Source organism: Takifugu rubripes, chromosome 4 (genome assembly GCF_901000725.2).
Source record: "Takifugu rubripes chromosome 4, fTakRub1.2, whole genome shotgun sequence".
Classification (NCBI taxonomy): domain Eukaryota; kingdom Metazoa; phylum Chordata; class Actinopteri; order Tetraodontiformes; family Tetraodontidae; genus Takifugu; species Takifugu rubripes.
The window spans coordinates 12,057,729-12,080,686 of NC_042288.1; the positions used below are offsets into that span (position 1 = coordinate 12,057,729).

Consider the following 22,958-nt stretch of genomic DNA (forward strand, 5'->3'; position numbering starts at 1 on the left):
GCTGTGCGCGGCTTTGCTCTCCCACACTTACTGCATACAAAGCGAGGTTAGAGGAGGAAAATGCTCTGAAATAAGTGTTATTGCATCACCGGGAGAGTACAGTAACCAACCAAAATTCCACTGAGTGAACTCTCATGACCTGCATCAATTTTATTTTGCTGTGATCTCCAGCCACTTATGGCTGATTGATGGAATGTCCAGATACAGGCGATGAGACTGAAGTTAATTACCATCAGAGAAATATTAATCAGGATCAAGATTCAGAGTGTGTTGTTCTTCAGCGCAGGGCTGAGTCAGAGAGAAAGTGGGTGAGCGATTTTCCCTCCTGGGGGTTGAATCATGCACGGGCAGCAAAAACACAAGAGCTCCAGCGAGGGGGTTAGGGGAGCAATGACACATCGTGTATCATCTTACACGTCCCAGCGCTGCGCTGACTGAAGCTGTGGAGAACAGAATGATTGAGTAACAACTTACCATAAAACCACTCCCAACCAATTTCGAATCGAACGCGTCGTGGCTCCAATATCTGTCACGCACAGTTTCAACATGCTACATTACCATTCTGCCCACTCGATCTCCTTAAACAAGATATATAGGATGGAACGTGCGCCGCGTTCGCCACATTTATCATTGTTATACTCAGATGGGATCAACTTCACATTTTCCTAAGAGCTTGTGGAGCTTCACAGACAACGGCTGAATTTTCCATCCCAGCACCAAGTGAAGATAATGTTCGCTTTCTTGCAGTCCGACAGTGCTATCGTGCCATTTCCTGTGCCACAGAACAGAGCCCACTCTCGTTTATCCATCGTGTTTTATTCAACAATATAACTTTTCAGAGTACAATCAATATAAGATGTATATGACAAAATATATATTTAAATAGAACAGAAGACTTAAGGGATTTTCAATAATGAAATTGAACAGTCTGACAGGATGAACCTTTAAGGCACTGTGGCATGTTTGCTTCTGAAAAGCACATAAAAGTTTTTAAGGCAAAGATGTCAGCGTTGAACCTTTGCAGCTCGGTGCACGGCGTTTTAGCAATAAGCCAGAGAGGACACGTGCAGTCATGAAGCAGGCTTTGAAAGCATTCGATCCTGGTGGCATTGCGTTAAGTTTTTAACAACTCCATGTGCCACGTTAGCAACGTTGTGTTTACGCAAGCCAACCTGGTGCCATTGAGACTGACATTAGAAAGCCCAGCTGTTTCCTCTGCAGCATCGCCAACAAGCGGTCAGCTGGCCAAAGTGTGTTATGAAACAGTCATTTCCTGCACGTGCTCCAAAGTTCAAAACTCTCTTGTTATTGCCTCGGTGACCGAGCGCTGCGAGGGTAGTATCACAGAGACGCATAAACAGCTCAACCACAACCACCAAACCCAAGGCGGAGAACAAACTCTTTTCTCGCTCTTTTCCTCCCTCAATGTTTCACACTTTTACTAGCATGGATACTAAAAATTCAAACACACACACATTTGTTCCCTTGGTACAGTATGTACATGACATAACTCTTGCAAGTAAAATCTATGAGCATCAAGCCTGTTGTCATGCAAACTTTGAACACTCTCCCTTTTTTTTCTGAACTGCTCTGGATGTTTTGGGAAATCATTACTCATGAGCAAAACTATACAGAAACTGGCGCAGCAAAACTAACCGCTAAAATGTTTATGGACAGAGGCAGTGGCTAAGAAGGTCTGTAAGTTTGTTCTGCGTCAAGATTAGTCACATTGGATATTTACATTTAAGTAGAAATTAGGACTTTTTTCCCCGTATGACAGATGTTTCAGTTGTACACATGCAGGCTTAGACACTTAGATGTGTTTTGTGTCCACTAAGCTTCTTGTCCTCCAATATTTCAACCACTGAATTACAACTACAACAAATAATGCTAATCTGCACATTTCCTCCACAGCTCAAACTCAGCTTTAAAGATGAAAAGGATTAAACTGTTGAGTGCTGTTTTTGAAAACAGCTGCTTGGCTTTCAGTAAAACCTAATTCTTTCCCAACCCTTTACAGGAAAGGAAAGCTGGTGGTCAGATGGGTGGGTTTATCAGGGGCATGCTGGGAGTGATGTGTGGCTTTGGTGCACCTAAACATGTTTGGGTGTTAAAAATTGGACAGTATGTCCTGCTGATGAAGCTGTGTGATCCAGATCGATGAGGGCTGGTGGAAGGAGCAGCACTGATTAGAATGCGTACGGTCCGACTATAATGGTGAGCCGCAGCACGGAGCTGGAGCGGTAGTTCATCACCAGATGTTGGGTGACCATCTCCAGGTCCACGACGTACTCTCTGGGCCCCGCGAGAGGCTTGGTGAGCACCAGCATGGCGCTCGCATTGCTGGAACGCTGCAGATAAATGAGCCAATAAATGAAAATAAGAAGACTGAATTGATTGACACTTGCATCTGTCCATTCCTGCAGAAACACAGTGGAACAATGATCTATATGGACCCATAGAGGGGGCGCTTGTGGACCGAGGAACTGGCTAAGAAGGTCTGTGTCGTATTTATGACAATTCCCGTAGTCCCAAATAAAGCAAAACATTATACTTTAACCATTACAGTAATAATACTATAGACATTACGATGTGATATTGCGTTGTGTAATTAAGTGGATTTTGACACAATCAGTACACTAAAGCCTTTTCAAGCCAATAACGTCCACTTACACGCAAGAAAAAATCCCCGCCGTCGTTTCCAGCCTTGATCCTGAAGGTGCTCTGTGTATTGGCGTAGATATTGGTGGCCTGAATCTGGAAGATGTCAGCTGGCACGGTCCGGTCCGCCTGGATGCTCATATACTTGTAAACGATTGAGGGCGGGAGGCCCTGACACTCGGTCTGAGATCGGCAGATACAGCGGCTGCAAGCACGGAGAGGTCGTAGTGAGACAGGCTCTGTGATCTGCGCAATGCTGCGCGGTGTCCACTGACCTTTCAGCCGTTTTGGTGTAAGGCGCCTCACAGGGGTTTCTGGGATAGCATCGAAAGCCTCCATAATAATTCCAGCACATTTCATCATCTTGACAGTTATGAGTCCCCATCTCACATTCGTTTATATCTGGCCATTGCAGAAAAATGCGGACACAGGAAGGAAAGATTCAATAAGAATACAGTAGTAGGTATCACAAAACACACATGCCACTTCCAAAAAGAAAGAAATCCGCATGCTTCATCAAGCAGAGCTAGGAAAACATTCCCAGGGTATGCATGAGAGCATCCATGGAGTTTCAGTAATGTAGAAACATTCACTACATGGAGATAAAACACAAGCAGGAAGTCCAGGGACGTGGAGTCCAGGGAAACCCCCCCAACGTCACCCCACGCTGCTCTAACTGCAGCTCTTTCGTTGCCGTCCTGTAAAAATAACAAGCCCCAAACCGCAGGGCTATTTCTGGCACAGCAACCTGGATTCATCACCCAAAGGTCTCCATGACACAACCAGCCAGATTCATGGCTCCCCCCTATAAAGCCTGCACCTGACCGGGGGATGGGGGGGATAAATAACAGCTCAGCCTTTGAGTTAGGCCTGGAGCTTCAAATAAATCCACTTCAGAAAACAACATCATGCACATAAATTCACAGAAGTGGCGGAGCAAGAGAAAGTTTCTGTGTGCACGTGTTGTCTGACAGCTGCACGTTTCCATCACAATGCTGACGAGAGTGATTTTCATACGCATTTTGTTGTCAGTGGTTTATTATCTTTAAGCAGTTGAGAGAGGAGGAAGAGAGGGACCAGTGGGAATAACAGTGTTAGAGGACAAGTAAAGAAAATTGGACCAGTGGCAAAAAGAGGAAAAGGATGGGTGCGGTACCTTGACACAACCTGTTTCCTTGGAGCTGATATCCTTCTGGACACTCGCAGGAGTAACTGCCGGGGGTGTTCACGCACTGGTACTGGCACATATAGCTTGAGAAGCTGCATTCGTCGATGTCTGCACCGGAAATAAACACGTATGCACAAATGTTCAGCAATCTGCCGGAGCGCATGTGCGTGTGAGCAGGTGTGCGTGTTCACCTTGGCAGGAGACTGCGTCCAGGGCCAGCTCGTAACCCTGGTTACACTGGCAGAGGAAAGAACCGATGAGGTTGTAGCAGAGGTGCTGACAGGGACTCTGCACATCACATTCGTTTACATCTGGAAAAAGGACAAGCAAACACATGTCTGACACGTTTGGGCGCGACGCCGACCGTCGCGTGTGCATCAGTTTGAGCTCAAGCCAGTACAACACACAATATGATCTGCTGTCTACACGACTGTCCGGGGTCATTGCAGACCATTGATTAGGTAGCTCTCACGTTCCGTTAAATAGCTATGGTAAACCCCTGCACACAAAACCTGCAACATGTCCTCTTGTCGTGACTTGCATGTTTGTTCCATTAGATACGGAAAGCAAACATATGCAGTTTTATGTTGAACCTGCATTTGGACTTGGTAATGTGCATCTGAAGGACAGTTAAATGTGTCCCTGTCAATACCAATTACACCGTGACACAACAGGACAGACTTCAGGCTTTTTCAGGCGTCTCAGCTACTTACCGACACAAGTGTGGTTGTTGCTGGCCAACTTGTATCCTACGTTACAGTCACAGTGGTACGATCCCTGCGTGTTCACGCAGACGTGCATGCAGTAGTGGGTCAGACCGCACTCATCTCTGTCTGCAAGGTCACACAGACATGGGTGATCAGGCACGTGACAAAGCAAGCTTATAGCTAAACTTTATTATCATGTGACTAACCGATGCAGCGGTCTCCATTTCTCTGGTAGCCTAGAGGACAGTTGCAGGTGTAGGAGCCTCTGGTGTTGTAACACGTCTGCTCGGGGCCACAAGCGTGTCGTCCTGTTGTACATTCGTCAATGTCTGCAGTGAACACACAGGGACATTGAGAGGAGGACGCTCCAGCTCGATTCCTAGAAGAACACGACTGGAGGAATCGATTTGTTTGGGCTAGACAAACCCTGTGATCACTGATGTGTGAACTGTTCTTCGCAGTCACATCTGTGATCCCTGACACCAACGCAAGCCGGAGCACAAGCGCACACGTTCGCTCAAAGAGCGGGCAATTAAATAAAGGGGGCTTTTATTCTGCAGCTGGAGATTGAAAACAAAGATCCTATCTTCCAACAGGGCAGCGTTTTGTCCTCTTTGTGTGTGTGTGTGTGTGTGTGTGTGTGTTTGTGAAATCATCAAATCACATTTTCCAATGGTCTTAGTTGTGTTGAGTTGAGGATTTCAATTTTTCAATTCCACACTTGAGCTAAAATGTAAAATGTGTGGAAAGATTATTTTCCTGGTGACCACAACATGTTTTCGATTCATTCTTTTAGAGGCATTTTTAAAACAATTATCCCCCAACCTTTATTTTAATGAACACAGGCCCCTCCACACACACACAGACTACAAATATACCCGTGGTGCTTGCTCTCATCCCTGTGGGCACACCAGCAGACCTCTTGGGTGGTCTGACACACACCTCATCATATGCAGCCAGTGGGCATCATTTTAACAGGCGAAAGCCAAACAATAGCGGGAAGAGCTGGAAGGTGATGGGAACAGCTTCACGCGCAACTCTCTAATGCAACATGGCGTAAAGTTGGAAAAAATCGAGTGCGGCCGGTGCCAGTGACACTTGGCCATTAACTGAAAGCTGAAGAGCAGATAAGAAATCCATACTCGTCAAAAGGAAGGAAAAGGAAGTGGCCTGAAGTGTGCCCCTCTCTGTGGGGCCACAGTGATAAGATGGTCATAAGCTGGAGCTCAACACATTCGAGAAAAAAGAAAAGCTTATCTGAAGGTGCAGCAAGGCGGCAACAGTTGCTCACTGCAAACAGGGAGGAAGGCAAAGACCAGGCTGGTCGCCCACTGACCTACTAAGTAAAGAGCAAAGATAAAAGGAGTGTTGTTCTGGAAAATCTCTGATGTGGTTTAAAAGGTATTTGGAAAAGTGCATGAGCAAGTGAGGAAAGTAAATGCTGGGACTGCAGCAGTATCGCGTTACGAGATACCGACGCAGCTGCCAGAAAATCTTCATGTTAAAAATAAACATCTGCTGCATTAGTGGTTCTCTGTCATTGTTGGTGGTCGTTCTGCAACATCTGAAGCCTTGTTCCAGGAGATCACACAAATCTGGAACCGGGCGATGGATTTTCTTTCAGTGTGCATGAAAATATGATACATTCTGTTTGGTATATTTCTACATTTAGCAACTTTTTAAAGGGCTTCATACAACTTTAGGAAGGCATTAGGGTGAAATGATGAAATATGCTGTACATCTACATGCTCTCGGTAAAACAAAGCACATTTCATGTTCTCCATCACACCGTTCCATGTACAGTTCATCAGTAATGGGGGGCAACATGTGCAACTCATTATCAGGAAACTACACACAACTGTTGTAACTACAAATGTGTAACTTAAACAAGAAATAGTACGACAGCCAACAAACAACTTCAGAGAAGTTAATGGAGTTTGTTTTTATATGTCATCTATTTCAGTATCATCTGATCATCTGGTCCATCCACCCATCCATCCATCCATCCATCCATCCATCCATCCATCCATCCATCCATCCATCCATCCATCCATCCATCCATCCATCCATCCATCCATCCATCCATCCATCCATCCATCCATCCATCCATCCATCCATCCATCCATCCATCCATCCATCCATCCATCAAAATTGGCAGGAATAAACTCTAATTGCCGGTCATCCTTCGCTCACGCACTCACCAAGTCAAAGTCTCCAATCAGCATAATGTGCATGTGAATGCTAACCGCTAGCCCTCCCTGATGTGTGATTTCCACAAACTATTGTGTGCCGTGCAAAACAATGTGGAAAAACTCCAAAGCTGACAAAATGCCCATAAAATGTCCGTCAACAACACGTGATGGGAGGAAGCCTGGTTTCTCCTATTACATGTTGTTTAGATGTTCTCCCACCGTTTTAAGGAAATGCCAACCAAATACTAACTTCACACCTACAATCTTTTAACAGTGAACATCAAAGTGAAACTCTTTTTCCTATCATAGTCTACCTGCTGTCCTCAGTCTTGCCAAAACTGAGGATTAATTAGGTTTACCAATGAGGAGGCTTGCTTTTATTCTTGGACATAATGAATTATTAAGGGGAAAGAACAGGGTGAATAACATCCAGTGATAAAGACATTTAACAATAGATTTAGCCAAAAATGAAACTATAATTGCATGGAGAGGCAGATTACACTAATGCACAAAAGAGCTTTTCAGGGTGAGTACGAGTCTGAGTGTGTTTTTGAGCTTCGCCCTGCAGCCCTTAACTGCAGAGTCCCTTCTGACACGGTTCACTAACTTCAGGGTTGTGGGTTTGAAGTCGCTGACATATGGCTGCAAGTCATGAAGTATGAGTCAAGTCCAAATAGCAGAATTAGATTTCTTGTTTTATGACAATTGCTGCCAGTCAGAATCAGGTGCACTCTGAGTGATTTTGGCATCTGGAATCCATGCAAGTGCATTCATGCCACTGTTGGTCAAAGTAGTCTGGGAGACTATCCAAATAATCCATCAACGTTTCACCCTCATACCTTTTAAAATCATAAACTCACAGAAAAAGGCTGCCTGACAATGTAGCAATAAATGTCTTCAAATGTCATCCTCGCCCCCTTCTAGAAAACCTAAGCCCAAAAATAAAAGCACATGTGCTGAATGACATCCAGAAGCTCATTCACGTTGAAATCTTGTGGTGGTGACTCTGTCGCTACCCTTTTATGAGCTGCCAAACCAAAGTGGCACGGCATATCTTCAAATGTGGAGGTGGTGCAAAGTGTATGAGTGGGATGGGGGGGGGGGGCATCCCAGTCTGGCAGGCTCGCTGCAGCTTACAGTACGCAGCACAGTGATTCATACAGAAACAGGGATTTTACTGTGAGAAGCAATCAGAGGTGCAGATGAACTGCATGTGAGGAGAAGTGACTTTGTTTAACGTGGTAATTCCTTCCGAGCGACCCCGTTGACCCCGATGAATCAGGCGAGGACTTAGAAAAAGTTTCATTTGAACTTAGATTTACAGCTGTGTGTGCATATGTGATGTCAGAGTTTAAAAGAAAAAGAAACTCCCCTCTTTCCAGGCAGATTAATTCTAAATGCCCTTTGGGAGTTAAGGGAGTAACGGGAATGGCAGCAGCTAAAAGAATGTGCATGTGTGTGCGTATGCGTGTGTGTGTGTGTGTGTGTTTGAGAGGCTTAAACTTTAAAAAGCTATTTTTGCAGATGCACATAAAGGTGGTCGAAACAAAGGACATAACCTAGCTGTGTGAGCTTCTTTGCAAACTCTACAGAACACTGTATGTTCTACAGATGGCTCAAAAGTTATGTGGCCTACATTAGAAGAAATGCGTAATTTGCACCATATTTATAGTGACATGACAGGGCTTGTTGTAAAAATCACTTGAGAGCATTTAGCCTTGTTTTCACTGAACCGCAGCAGTGGAAACCAGGAGCCATTCCAGAGAACAGTTGGAGCCATCCTGCTGTTGGACGGCATCTCTGTTTCCCGCTGATTATTAGATAATTCAATCTTTGGGAAAACAGAGGGCAAAATGTACCATGATAATGGCCAATAAAATTTCCTAACTTCCAATACACGGGCCCATCACACACTGGCCGGTGAGCTCTGCTGCTTTGTCTCAAACATCAAAATCAGACCTTTAGGTAAAAGTTGCAGCCTTCGTGCACATCCTTCTGCCTGTCGACATGCATATATATACATATTTATACATATATATAAATGTAACGCAGTTGGATTTCATCCCTCACTGCTTTTGTATGGAGGTCTTCATTTTTTGAGGACTAACTAGATCAACAGGTTTTGTGAAAGCCCACTTATAGATGGTCTAAAAAACAAAAAGAATTGAAAGCTTCTTGGAGCTACCATTTGGCACCGAGCAGCACTATTTGTGGCCAGAATCTGTGCAGAACTGACCAGGAAGTGTAGCAGTAGTTTGGACTTCAGGGTTCATATGGACACCAGCCATTCGTGGATAGAGTGCAGCTGTTAATTATGGCAATTCACCATAATCCACAAAAGTGAGTGCTGGTTGAAGGGATGGGGGGAAGGAAGGGTTCTGCCACCAGGGAAAGGGGCTCCTTACACCAACTCTGGTTCTGTTGCAGCTTCGGGACAAATGGGAGTGTTCACGTTTCCCATTTGAGACAAATGACATAAAACACACTGGCATAATATTCAGCCTATATTCATCCATATTTGGATGTTAAATGCTTTAAAGTTCTTTCTTTTCACATCACCCACAAGGCTCATATCGCTGCCATTGTTCAGGAGGAGCGGGAGTTACATTCGCGTTGATAACCATGAGCAGATTTGTGGGTCTGACCTTCAGCGTGCACTCTGAAAAGGTTAGCCGGAGTCTTGGCATTCTTGAAAGTATGTCCTGTGTACCAGCAACATTCCTGCACGATAATGTTTCCTGTTACTTTGAAAATGTCTGCCGGTTTTTAAAAGCTCCTCCAGCTATTTGGTGCAAATCACCAGCCTGGACAAGCTGCTTCCTCTTCAATGTGACGGCCGTGTGGCCCAAAACAGGGCAACGATAACAGCAGGGTCGCATGTTACAGTTAGTGAAAGTGTTAATAGGCGGTCCTGCACTTTAAAACATGGCTTCAGCTAATTCTAGACTGTTAACATTGTTTCAGGAAATTACTGTATTCTAAAAAGTAGAAAAAACATTTAAAGAATGTTGAAATATGGATATTGTTTCTTTAAAAACTAGTACTGGTTAAAATATACAATTTACTTGCCAATATGATTGCGAGATTTCTTTGATAATGACACAAAGTTGGCTCAAGGGTCTCAAGTAAGTAAAGAAAAAAGGAAATTAAGATGCTAATTGATGCTAATTTAAAAAGAGAATCTCAAGTATATGATTGTTCCTTTCTGTGACAAAGACTCAACCATCATCAGCGTAGCAATATACACCAAATAACCTGCTGTGTATAACTGAGACTGGGGACTATGAATTTACAGCTGTTTGGTCATCAAAAAGTATTTAACAGAAATAAATCAGGTCTCATAATTCTGCACTTGGGTGTTTTGCAATTTCTTGCACGTCATCCCAAAGTGAACTAAATTTGACTGATAAAAGTGGCCAGCGCTGTCGTTCCTCAAAAGCCTCGACAATTTACGGGCTCACAGTTGCAACAGTGGTTGTCACGGTTAAATCTGCAGCGTAACAGGTGGACAGTAAATCACAGAGCAGTTGGACCATCTCCCAGTGGAAACATATTGTTGCAAATGATGGCTCTGAGAGCAGGTGGAAGCTGGGAGCTTAGCTGATAATAGGAGGCTTCAGCAGTCTTTTTTTTTGAAGCATCACAGTACAAAGTGGATCAGCTGTCATCAAGGAAATGCAACCAGCGTCATGTTGATCTTCCCTGTTCCTAATTATATCGTGAGGCGGCGTCACGTTGGACCTTCTGCTCCCCCACCCGCCTAAGTTCTGCTCTCAACATTCCTCCTCTTTCCAGATCGATTTGATGCTTATCTGTCAAGGTGGTGAGTAATTCTTACCATCACAAAAGGATGGGAGCAAACGGAAAAAACAACCACCGCTGACATTCCTGAGATATTCCTCCCAAGCGTATTGCATCGGGGTGGAAAAATGTTATTGCATGCTTTTGGAAAAGAACACAACTTCTCTGTCACGCGGGAATAACAGCCTTAACAGTGCATGTTTTGGAGAAGCAGTGGGTGTCCAGGCGGAGGTGTTGTCAGGCTGGCGCGTTGGTGGTGGTATCACAGAATTAATGACCTCGGGGAACTAGACAGGTAAACGGGAGTGACGTGTCTTTTCATGTCTCATACTGCTGCATGAGAGCTGTATCTAATTCAGGGATGAAAAATGAACAGGCAGTAAAGTCCCGACTTGACTCAACAACAGATTCTGCAAAGTGTCAAACGTGACAATACGGCCAACGTTACACACCTGAAGTCAGAGGAACTGAAACACAAGTCTGTGTGTGGGTGAGAGAAAGACAGAGAGAGACAGAAATAGAGAGAGGGGGGGGCTCAACTGCAAATGAAAAAAAACAACGTCTTACTTTTCAGCGGATTAACGGCGGATTTGACGACTTTTGATGGACAGCCCTCATTCTGAGGAGGAAGTGAGCTCACCCCTGCTGAACATATGCATATGCAATCCCACAACGAGCCGCTTGTAAGCATCTCTCGGCAGTAAAAGCGCCAAGTGTGTGCGTGTGCGTGTGTGTGTGTTTGGAGAGTGGGGGAGGTCATGGAAATACGAGGCATCATTAAGTTGTCACACATACAGTTTGTGCGGCCGGGCTGGAATCGGGCGCCAGCTTCTCCTATGTGCTACTGCAACAACATATATTTAGGCTTACACTCAGAGCCAACAAGGCTTTATTGACAATTTGCAACTAGTTATCCCCATGGCAACAAAAGTAAAAGCTATATTTTAAGGGGGTGAAAAAAACCCCGAAATGTGTTATATAATATTTGGTTTGGTTCAATTTTAATCAGCGTAAAGAAGAGTAAGAAAAGCTTTTTCGATTTTGTGCTTTGGAAAGTGGTTTCAATCATTCCAGAGAATTTAGCTGATCTCTCTTTGCTACTGGCAACACAATCTACACCTCAGCAGCAGCGTAACCATGACGTCGGTACATCCTGGACTGGCGAGGGCTCCACCTCAGCGGTCAGCGGGCCGATGTCAGCTTTTCATCCCTCATTCAGCTGTACCTGAGGCTGCACTCTGGGTTCCCTCCGCAGAGTGGTGAGTTAGCAGGAAGGGGGCCTGATGTAAGCGCTATTTGATACACTGAGGTTTCACCCTCTTTGGAAGTTAATGGGAATTCCTTCACTAGCAACTTTTGCAACAACAAAAAAAAATTCTCTGGAGCGAAGGAAGAAAAGACACTTCTGTGTCCAAGAACAGTTGGCGCATCGTCGCTATAACGAGTTAAAGGTAATGACAGAGAAACAGGAGCCTGATGTAAACAGAGATTATATCACCAACGTGAATGTGAGCCCACATAACCGCATGAGACATCTTTCAGTCATTTCAACGCAACGCCGTCAGCAACAGCCTATCTTTGTTTTGCCCCTGCACCAAAATGGCAGAGCAGTGATTGAATAAATGCCGTAGCCCCTGCCAGCCTGGTCGTGCGGTTCCTTCATCTGATATGCTGCCATGTTTCACACTCCCATAAAACCTAATTGGGTTCTAATTCAGAGAAAATCATAAAGCCGCCTCACACGTCTTTGCCCCTGGTGTAAAATCAAACGCGCTGCTTTCACTGGCGTTCTGTGACCACAAACGTGACCACACGGAGCGACGCTGAGTTCCCAACCACAGAACAGATAGAGTCAAGGAACATAATCGCGCTGATGTCACAGTGTGGCGTGTGGTTAAATCTACACGCCCCCTCCCCAACACATGACAAAAAGGAAAACCTAGCAGACATTAGAGGTAATTTTTTCTTTTTCTTTTTTACCTTGGGCACAGAGGGTTAACATCTGGCAAAATAATGTGTGTTGGTGCGGGCATGTGTGTTTGCGCCAGAACGACACCCCGCTCCTCGTTTGTAAAGATCAAAGTCCCGCTCAGACACCCAGTCCTGCGCGGCAACCACCACCTATTCCAGGGGAACATCTGCTGTGTGTGCACAACACTGTTGCCGCACTATAAGACGAAATCTCCCCGGTCCGACCCTGAAGCAGAGGGCCGCTACACCCTGCATTTTTTAATATTTCAGGAAGAAGCTGATGTCTTGCCAAAAACCACACCAGCAGTGATCAAAAGCATTTGGAGAACACGACGTCACGGGAGGAAGGGGAAGGGGGGGGGGGTAGAAGCTTGCAACACACCTGGCAGCTACGCATGGTTAGCTGCTGACAGTCAGATGGATGAATAAACAGTTGACCTTCAGATTTTTGGCTACTGAGACTCCAGCGTCGTTAGCAAATAATAATCAAATGCGTTTGTGGATTCAGGCACTTTTTTTTTCCAGAGGTGTGATATCGATGAGTCATCAGCACTATTCACTTGAGTAGATAGAATGCATCATCTGGTGGCTGAACTGAGAGCAGCTGGTGCTCAGCTTACCTCTGCAGAGGTTCTGCTCGTCCACGGTGAAGCCGTTCGCGCACCGGATGTGCCGGCTGGCCTGAGACATCGTCTCGCTGCTGGAGAACACCCGAGTGATCTGGCTCGTCCCGACGCCGGTCCCAGGGGGGACAGGGTCCGACGCCGTCGGCTGGTCGCTGTCCTGGCTGATGTAGATGATGGCGTTCTTTGGAAGGCAGAGGTATCCGCCGAAGTGGTTGATACACTGCATCCCCCCTTTACAGGCATCGTCTATTAAAGAGCACTCATCAATATCTGTGGAAGAAAGGAGGGGAGGAAACCCGTGATGGAATAATTACTGTTGAAGAAAATGTATGAAAAACACAAATTAATTACCATCATTAATAAACCGGTGCATTTTTTAAAAATCCCACCTCTGCACTGCTCCCGGATTCTGTCATACTCATATCCATCAGTGCACTGTAGAAGTAAGAAAATAGTTAACAGAATAGATGGATTCGTGCGTGCATGCATGGATGGGTGCACGGGTGGATGCATGGATCAGATGTAATTCAAACTACACGTTTGCTGAAATCGCGCACTCACTGAGTATAAGACGGGCTCCTCCGGCTCCAGAGAGAGCACGTGTGTGAGAAGCGCACAGAGACACACGCAGGTTCCCAGCATGTCGATCCAAACGTTGCAGCCGGACTGGAACAAGCAATCAGAGATGATCAGAGGATGCGAGATTTATTATTAGTATTACTATTATTATTGTTTCGCTTGACCAGCCTACAGGTTTAATACCAGCTGTTACGTCACTGAAGGGATGGCTTAACGTGTCCCAACGTCTCCCACTGTTTGCGCGATGTTTATGTTGGCGCTGCTCCAGCTGAATGTGCCACTTCAACAAAGTGAGGGGTTTTTTTTCCTGCTGTTTTTCTCCGAAGGGATTAGCGCGTAATGCGCGTAAAGATCGTGCGTAAACATGCCCCTGTGCGCCAGCCGATGTCCGGACACTGAAGGCGTTTCAATCAGCCGTGGACGCGTTTACTAAAATTAAATGTGTGCACAAACCCGGTGCGCTGTTGGAGAGCTGAGTTCGATTCCCGACACGTTTTAAGATAAACACACTTGCCATTGGACACATTCCCGAAGCAAACAGACCAAGTGGTGCTGCAGATGACCCCGTTCGAACGGCTACTAGGTGTATTGTTTTGATTTGGTTGTATGCAGCAGCTCTGGCATCCTGTGGCCCCTCGGCGACCTACCTGTGTTTACCTGTCGATCTCTGTCTCGTCGTGCTGAAGGAAACGTCCCCGTTGCGCGTTTTGTTGCAAGTCCAGTCGTGTGTGCAGAAGTTGGGCTTTATTGTAGAGACGGAGCGGTGAGACGTAAACGGCTGTTAGAGAGGAAGCAGCACTTGTGCTGAACATGCGGCTCGTACAGTGAGACATTCTGGGGGCGGTGTACCGGGCAGGTTGAGCTGCGGGTTCGCCTCTCACCGGAGTCCAGCCAACTACACGCTACAGTAGCTCCCTCTATGGACTGATTGGAATATAAATATGAAGCAAAACTGGTAAATCATCGCCAGTGTATCTGGGAAATACCGGCAACATAAACACAAATCTGCGTCCTGTAAACCACACCGTCCTTGAATGTTCCACACAGACCTTTTAAAGACAGAGGGGGGATTCCATTTGCGGACATTGATCAAACCCTGCGCTTAGGAGCTCCGTCAACTGGCACCGCTCGTCAGAGTTTAACTTCCAAGACTCTTCTTGACTTCTGGAACCTCTCCTGAAGTTGGCACGGACGGCTGGGGCATATGAGCAGATAAACCTGGCCCACATTTCATGCAGGCAACCTCAGAAGATGTTGGTGACAGGATTGCAGCACATTGTTCATTCTGATTATCCAAATAATAATAACAAAAAACTACGAGTATGTAATAATTTTTTATTGGATTTGATGAAGGTACAGTTGTTAAATAAAGCACTTGACTCATCACGAGGTCTGGACTCGGTGGTACGAAATGTATCACATCAGCATGTGGAAATTTAGCCTGCAAGTCCTACATGCTAATATTCAACCACATATAATCCAGACACTCGATTTGACCTCACAGAAGGAGCAAGACTGTGATGTTTCTTTCAATGCTGAAGGCAATGCATCAGGTACTGTTGGGTAAAAAGCATCAGCCAATCAGTTCCTGATGCAGTATCATCCGCATCAAGAAGGCTCTTCATTGTTTTTCGTGCAGGGGTGATGAAATGCTAATGGCGAACATTTTAGTCCTGGTGGGAGAGGTGGCAGAAACGTAACCCGAAATAAACATGCCATTATTGTTCATTTTATCCAATAAGAATACAATAGAATACTGTACAGTACACATCATCGTAAGTCATGGTGGCAGGAGAAGCATCTGGATAGTGAATTCATGCAAATTCAAAATGGGCATGCATTATGAAAGAGCTGCAAGAAGTGAAGCTACACTTCAAAAGACTGTCGCAAAGAAATTTCTTAAAAGTGAGGATGGGGGGGGGGGGGGGGTGCGAGAGGAGGAAGAGCAGACACAGAGGGTGTCTGTGAAATGTGCTTGTGTAATTGCAGTGACATCTTCATTGAGAGCCCTCCATCTTTTTCCTGTGTGCTCCAAAGGGCGTCGCTGATGCTGGTCGATGGGGAGAGCAGCCGAGGCGCTGTGTTTAGCATAATCCCAGAGGCCATTGTGAGAGCAGCTAGTGAACGACTCACAGTTGCCAGCTGAGATTTTACCAAAACACAACAGAACATAAGGAGAAAGGGATGAAATGTGAAATTCAGAGCGGGAGGGGAAGGGCGGGGGAAAACGGCTCCGACAAGAGAACTGGAAACACTAATGCAGATGTGTGATATCAAATTCCCGTGAAATATAAAGAGTAATGCTTTGTATTTACAGTAAAAGGTCTCTGCATTGTAGGGGGGTGAGGATGAGTGTCTCATCAGGGCAGTAGTCTGTGCAAGAGTAAAATCTTTTACCTCCACATGTCAGGGGCTTTTCCAGGACAGCAATTCAGTAACCTCTACCACTTTTTAAAAAAAAAAAAAAAAAAAAAAATTCCCTTAAGCAAAAACTGCTTTGACTTGTTATATCATGAAGCAGACGAAGATTAGGTGTCCTGTGGCAACATTTCAGCTTTTGCAACGATCATTACCTTAAGCCACCGTGTGAAATCCTCTTTAAACACAGTTTTGGGAAAGCAGATGATTGCAATCCATTAGTAAACAATCGAATCTTAACATCTTAAAAGTTCAAAAGTATAAAGAGAGAAAGAAGATTTAGGCTAAATAATAGAAGCATATTTTTAAATGTCATTGTGCATTTTTTTTATCAAGCAGCCTTATTAGATAAACTGCAGAATCTCTCCAGGTGATTGTGAGAATATAAAACACCATCACAGTTGCCTGCAGAGATTAAACAGTCAACCTAACTCTCTTTTCTGGGGCAGGTGAGTGATATTCTTACCAATCCACATGCAGCAGCCATTACACTGATCAGGATAAAGACTTAGCTTTGACCCCAACACCCCCCTTGCTACCTCTCCAAAGGGTCTTGCGTTACCATGGTGATGAGGCCAAGGAGGCACGTGCCTCCCATTGTTGAGCGCTGTCCTCTGGGGTCAGCTGCACACCCAGTTAGAGGTCAGATGTCATTCAGGCATCTCGCTCGGGTCACCACTCGCTAGCTTTCAGCCTCTGACCTCGACACACTGAAACAAATTGGGATGGGGGAGAAAGTGGGGGTGGGCAAAATGTAAACATCTTTCATTTAAAAAGTCAACATCTATCACCACATTCTCTGGAACTTTTGCATTTGTTGTGCTTCAGGCAGTTTACTTCAGAGTAGTAGTGCTGTGGACAGTGTATCGTACAGTAATCAGACAATATGTCTCCCTCTGCTGGCCAGATGTGGCACTGAAAACAGCCTTTTAGGTGGTACTGACTTAAAATGAACTGGGTCAATGCCAAATAGGGCTTCTTGTTGGTTATAACTCCCATCTACTGGCCCATCTACTGAGATTTTACGTAACCTTCTTTCATGTAAATCATAAATATCTCCCATACCTGAAGTATGAAGAGGCAAAAATTCCAAATCCTTAACTTGTTTATTCAGTTATATGCATTATCAGATATCCTACCGCACCCAACTCAGACATATTTCTGTTGAGTTTTTTAAAAAAGTTTTTTCTTTTTAAATTTTGACCATGGCGTCCTGGTCTTTTCTGCAATATTCGGGTCATCGGGTTGCAAAGTGTTGCTCGGGCGTTGACAAAAGAAAAATCTTAAGTTTATTAAACGGAACAGGCTGACAGTCCACACTTTGTTAGGCAGTGAGTGAACAGAGTGGTTTTGACAGGCCTAACCTCTTAAGCTTCGGTCCCACTGAGCTCGGCACAGCTAGAGCTAAATGCCATCTGTCCCAACATCATGAGCTCCCCCCAACATGTCCCCCAATACTTTAGAGTAAAAATTGGACAATACAATACTTCATTCGTGGAACAATGGAAGATAATTCTGCTCATCTGATAACATCTGCTAAGCACCTCCGTTAAATGTAATAATTTAATTTCAGTAAAGTCCACCATGTGGTTTTACATTCAGTTGGTTTTCTTGTAATGAACACGCAATTTTCAAACCCATTTTTTTAAGAGAAGCATCTCAGCTTCCGTTAATAACTGATAAACGTTGTATTCTGTTGATCCCAAAGTTTTTGCACCATAGCATCTTCGCCGTGTTGTTCTGTGTTTCTGGCATAATAAAAAGACAAGATGATATTGGTGACGCATAAATGCAGCCATGGGTTTGCAGCAAACTTTATACAGTTGGTTGGAACTCCACCTACTGCTGCTGTGTCCTGCAGTAACACGGTCGTCGGTGTAGCATGTTTCTGCATCACAATAGCAAGAACCCAAACTACAACAGGTCGGAGTTTTCAATGTGAGACGAAGGGGGGAGCTGCCAGGGTCCAGACCCGGCAGTGAATTATGTGCCAAGCCAGTGACAGCCCCTCCGAAAATACAAATCAGTTTTCTTCAGTTAGCCTCTCGCTGCGACTGGTCCGTGCTCGGGTGAAATTTGGTTTTGAACAGATTCATTTTACGCTTTGCTGAGTTCCGCACACTGCACGGAACAATAACGTAACGTTATGGCCACGTGAACTTTAGTCCCTTGTCCTTTCACTGTGCCGTGTGCTCCGTTAGCTGTCATCTGAAGTTAAGAGCAGACAACAACCTATGTGTCTGCTGTCAATGAGCATCCTTTAGCACTTCATTAAGGCCCTGGACCTTCAGAGTGCGGGCAATTGTCTTCAGCTAACAAAAAGACCGACGCATTGTATCGGTTGGAGGTAAATTTATCAAAGGAAGCCGATACAATGGACAGAGCAGGCCAAATTATAAAACAGGTCTGTAACGGGCCTCCTGGGGAGTCATATTGTAGCGTTTGTTGATGGTCCGAGTTTGAACTGAATGACGTGGTGAGATTCAGATGGTGTAGTACAGTATGTGGCAGTCCACAGCATACAGAGCAATGCACAGGCACAACGTAGGCTGTAGGAGTAGCCGCATGAGGTCACATGTGTGCCGTAGTGTGTGGGTGAAATAATTCGGGGTTGAATCTGAGTATATGAGGCCACGCTGTGAAACAGGCTGGCGAAAAACAATTGGGATCTTGATGAACCGAGCTGACATGTGCATGGGTCCCTCCCTTTTCCGTTAGAGGAGCCCTGCGACAGGGGTGGAAGTGAAGAGAGTGCATGAAGAAAGTAGGGACAGAGGAATTTGAGAGGGGGGGTCAGGGTGTTAGCACAGTGAAAAGGAATCTGCAGGACCTGGGGGTGTTTTCTTCCAAGAAAAAAAAAAATGCAAGATTTAAATTAAAACTTGCCAGTGTTTCGCCTTCCCAGGGTTGTAAAAAAAGCAAAACAAAACCCATTTTTTTCTGAGGATTATTCATAGTAACGCAGCAAAAAAAGAGGATTCGCTGCTTCTCTTTTAAAATCACTTCTTTGAAAGTGACGATTAGTTTCGGATTATGATTCGCCGCTGCTGAGACCCAACCTCAGATTCGCACTTTAACTCCGACGTTCCGAAGAGTAGATTGTTAATTAGACATTGAAAATTATATGTATTTGTTTCTCGGCAGTGACACGCTGCTGTATTACTGCCTGTGCTGCAGATAAAATGGGCCAATGGCGCATCAGTCCACCGACTCTCCGCTTCATATTTACATCCCTTCTCAGTTATTGGACACATAATTCTTCCAAACATCTTTTCACTCTTATGTCGCATGCACACACACACACACACACACGGGCGCACACCCATGAGGCTGAGGACAATCACAATTTTTACGTGGCCCAGTGTATCAAACATGAGATGCGTTTTGTGCCATTTAAAATGTGAATTTATGTCTCATGTAAACGAGTTGGGAGTCGATTTCAGCCTGTTGGACTGGCCTTTTCCAACAGCGCATTATATTACAGCCTTCTAGTCATTCCACGCTGCCCGTTCATCACCTTGATGAAATGGCAGCGAGGCCAAACGAGGGGGCCTGGCCGTCGTACCATCTGGTGTCCCCACCGAAAAACACGATTCCCAAAGTTTTGTGCGACCTACCGAGTCGTTTCTACGACGTTCACGAAGGTAAACGGTGGTAAACGAGACTATCGCCAAAATGGACGCCTCTCCTAAAATAACAACTGGACAACTAAGCTATGGAATCAGCTCAGCAGGAGGAATGTGAAGTGCAAATATATGTAAACCAAGCTTGGATGTAGTAATCAATTGGGTTTTGTCTGGTTAGGCTGACGTTTACATTTAAAACATCTAGAGGAGAAAACTGCTGACAGGATTTCTAATGTGAGCCTGTTTTCAGAGGACAGTTATTGTCTGTTTTATTGGTGGTGTCACAACATGGTATTAAGATGTGACCTTTTAATTTACAGCCCTGGATTCACATCAGTAAGAGCTAATCGGAGGGCAGATTTCATTTCAGGATTCACAGAGAAGTTGGCTGACTGACCGAGGTCTGATAAACTTTCAACTTATTTCTGCTTTATTATTCTTTGTTTGGTTTAAGTGGGCGGATATGAATAAAACAGTGTTGCTCACTTCACACAAAATTATGAAAGCCGGGGTTTTTGGAGGGTCGGGATTTTCTCTCCCTCGTTCTGTGTGTACATGCGGCGCGCGTGTGTGTGTGCGTGCGTGACCTGTTTCTGCATTCGTTTGCTGCTTTCGGGAGATAAATATGTAGTGAACTTGTCAGCTGATCAAACTTTGTCTCAAAAACGAGACCTTGACCACATGATCAATCGACTGCGCTTATCGCGACAATATCCAGTCCACCTGCAGCTTATCACACGCTCTCTCCAAAAACCACACACACACACACACACACACACACACGCACACATACAGAGTCCACGTACTAAACCCTACGCCCTTATCCGAAACCCCCAAGGTCTTGACACTCATCTATCAAATACAGATGTTTTTTGCCCTCTACTACAAAGCGACAGTCCAGTTTTCTGCTTTTTTCAAGAGGATATAAAACTTAAATACACTAAACAAACAGCTCAGTGATAAGACTGTCACATGGACTTAAAACCAAGATGTCAAGTGGATGATGGGTCTGAGGAAAATGTGCACTAAATGAGGGTAATGGTACAGTATGTACCGATTCTGCATCGGCCGATTCGGTTTCAGAGCAGCAGCCTGAAACCTTATAGATTTCACATATTTTACTGCCACTAACGACTCAAACAGAATATGAGGGTGGACCGTTGTTTCTATGTGCCAGATCTACAGATCAGACCACACAAATTGCCCCCTCGTCAGTTTAAAGCCCCGTCACCGTACAACTCTGTCGGCTAACTTATTCTGCCGGCCTGAGAGGACGTCCAGTGCCTTCAATAAGGTGCTGTGTAATTCAAGCCCAGAGAAGCGGTGGAGAGACAAGGAACTGAGCGGTGCGGCTCACGGCGCAATCGTGATTGATGGTCTCCGTCTGTGCAATAGCTGACTGAGCAACATGTACATCTCTCTTATTCACACTCTTAATGGCACTCACATCCTTTAGTGGGCTCTGTCGAACATGCGTTCATCTTAGAACATACAGTATATGTATCGTGTCAGTGGGTCCTCCATGAATTTGCATGATTCTTACCTGGGATCTTTGTCATGGTCCCGATTCATCCCTCGTTCCTGCACGATCACGGCTGAAAGGAAAGGAGAAACACAACAAACAGGGGAAATGAATATTTCAGACGTGAACTGACGATGCAAATCGTTCTCGTCTGTTAATATGGATTAGCAAATCTGACCCCCCCCCCCCCCCCCCCCCCCCCCCCCCCCCCGCCCCCCCCAACCCCAACAACAATCCTTGATCCCGTCACGTCTCTGTCGCCTGGTGCCAAGACGTGCCTGGGCTGGCTGTGGGCCAGGCCCGGGCCGGTCGCCACCACAGCACCAGCAGTCAAGCAGGCAGGCCTAGCATAATGCTGACACATCGCTAACATCAGCCAGGGAGAGCGGACCTCTGGGAGCTGCTGAAACATCAACACAGCACCATTTCGGATTTACACGTGCTCATCCGCAGTCCAATTTCACCACTACTGTACTGGCCTGATGAGACTCGGGCTCGAAAAAAAACATCACTCCAATGAGGCTAAAACGGTTGAAATGAGCAGGGAATACTGCAAATGTGCTCAAAGGCCACACCCCCCTGCAAGCAAGTCAATGATTATTTACATGAAGCCTTTCTCACCCCGTAACAGATCACACAGCTCAGACTAAATCCACTTGGAAGGAAAAGGTGCCCCGTTCAAAACAGGGATTTCATTTTACGACCAGATTACGTGTTGTAGAAATTAATAAAAGAAAAACTCTAATTCAAGAGGATTCCAGATCAGAGGACGTGCTTCCACAGAGATATTTTCATGGATTTTTCATGAGAGGGTGCTTGAGAAAGGCTAAAGACACACATGTTCGGCATTCAAAAGCAAGTAAAAATACAGTATATGTCCATTGCAGGCCTTCGTAAGCAAATACCGGTTGAAACAGGAATTTTTTTGCACACGTACGAGGCCACAGACACCACCCGCTATTTTTAAGCGTGCCGACTGTATATTTGGTCAAACGCATTAATGCCTTTGTGCTTAGATACCGATGCAAATTAGATTTGCAGAAACGAGCGCGGGTCATCAATATGCACGGATATAAACAGGAGTGCCACTGATTGATGATACAAACCTTCTCCCTGTAGCCTACCCTGTGACATCTGACTTGTAACTCCTCGAGGGGTTAAACTTATTACCCTTTGACTCGCGTGACCTCTGCTGCACAACGAGCTAAATTGAAGGATGACCCCAGCTTGGGCGCGATTGGCCGCTCGCTGACCAAACTGCGGCCAGAGGGCTGACCATCCAAACCCTGTGGGGATGTGACCCTGGCCCTGCCACACGCTCGGCGGATAATACTATTAACAGGTCGATACAAGGCGAAAAAACGGTGGAAGAGTTCACTGCTTTAACGTGAAGGATGAGCAGGAGAAGGGATGAAGGGGAGATGGGGAAGGGACGGATTTACACACGGGGTCGGGAGGTTGTTTGTCATGTATATTTGAACAAGTGGAGCCGATTTGATACTTGAACAAATCTAAAAAACAACCTCAAACAGTAAAAGTTGAATTGCTGCATACGAACATTGTTGGCCCACAAAAGAGAGAAAAGAGATATTGAGGAAAAACATCCAAGCAGGAAACAAAACCAGCTTAGTCATTCTTGTGAATTCCTACAAAAGAGCAAATTGGAATTAAAACATAAAGAAAGTGA

The 22,958-nt window shown here is 45.2% G+C and overlaps 1 protein-coding gene and 3 non-coding genes across 5 annotated transcripts; all 4 read right to left on the reverse strand.

Moving 5' to 3' along the window:
- Nucleotides 1-795: 795 nt before the first annotated feature.
- efemp1 (EGF containing fibulin extracellular matrix protein 1) lies at nt 796-14,561 on the reverse strand. Of its 2 annotated transcripts, none has more exons than XM_011603298.2 (11): nt 14,353-14,561; nt 13,688-13,792; nt 13,516-13,561; nt 13,121-13,396; nt 4,743-4,865; nt 4,543-4,662; nt 4,021-4,140; nt 3,818-3,937; nt 2,937-3,063; nt 2,674-2,866; nt 796-2,351 (listed from the first exon to the last, which is right to left on the reverse strand). In XM_011603298.2, exons 2-11 carry the CDS (start codon nt 13,766-13,768, stop codon nt 2,190-2,192), a joined length of 1,368 nt encoding a protein of 455 aa, XP_011601600.1. In that variant the 5' UTR covers nt 13,769-13,792; nt 14,353-14,561; the 3' UTR covers nt 796-2,189. The 2 variants fall into 2 exon arrangements, with proteins under 2 accessions (XP_011601600.1, XP_011601601.1); XM_011603299.2 differs by having other exon boundaries at nt 14,363-14,560.
- Nucleotides 14,562-15,230: 669 nt separating this feature from the next.
- Nucleotides 15,231-15,330, reverse strand: mir217 (microRNA mir-217). The gene has a single exon (NR_105316.1). It is a non-coding gene; the product is annotated as a microRNA mir-217 (primary transcript).
- Nucleotides 15,331-15,789: 459 nt separating this feature from the next.
- Nucleotides 15,790-15,862, reverse strand: mir216a (microRNA mir-216a). The gene has a single exon (NR_105317.1). It is a non-coding gene; the product is annotated as a microRNA mir-216a (primary transcript).
- A 609-nt stretch (nt 15,863-16,471) lies between these two features.
- On the reverse strand, nt 16,472-16,548 carry mir216b (microRNA mir-216b). Its single transcript, NR_105318.1, has one exon. It is a non-coding gene; the product is annotated as a microRNA mir-216b (primary transcript).
- Nucleotides 16,549-22,958: the final 6,410 nt, after the last annotated feature.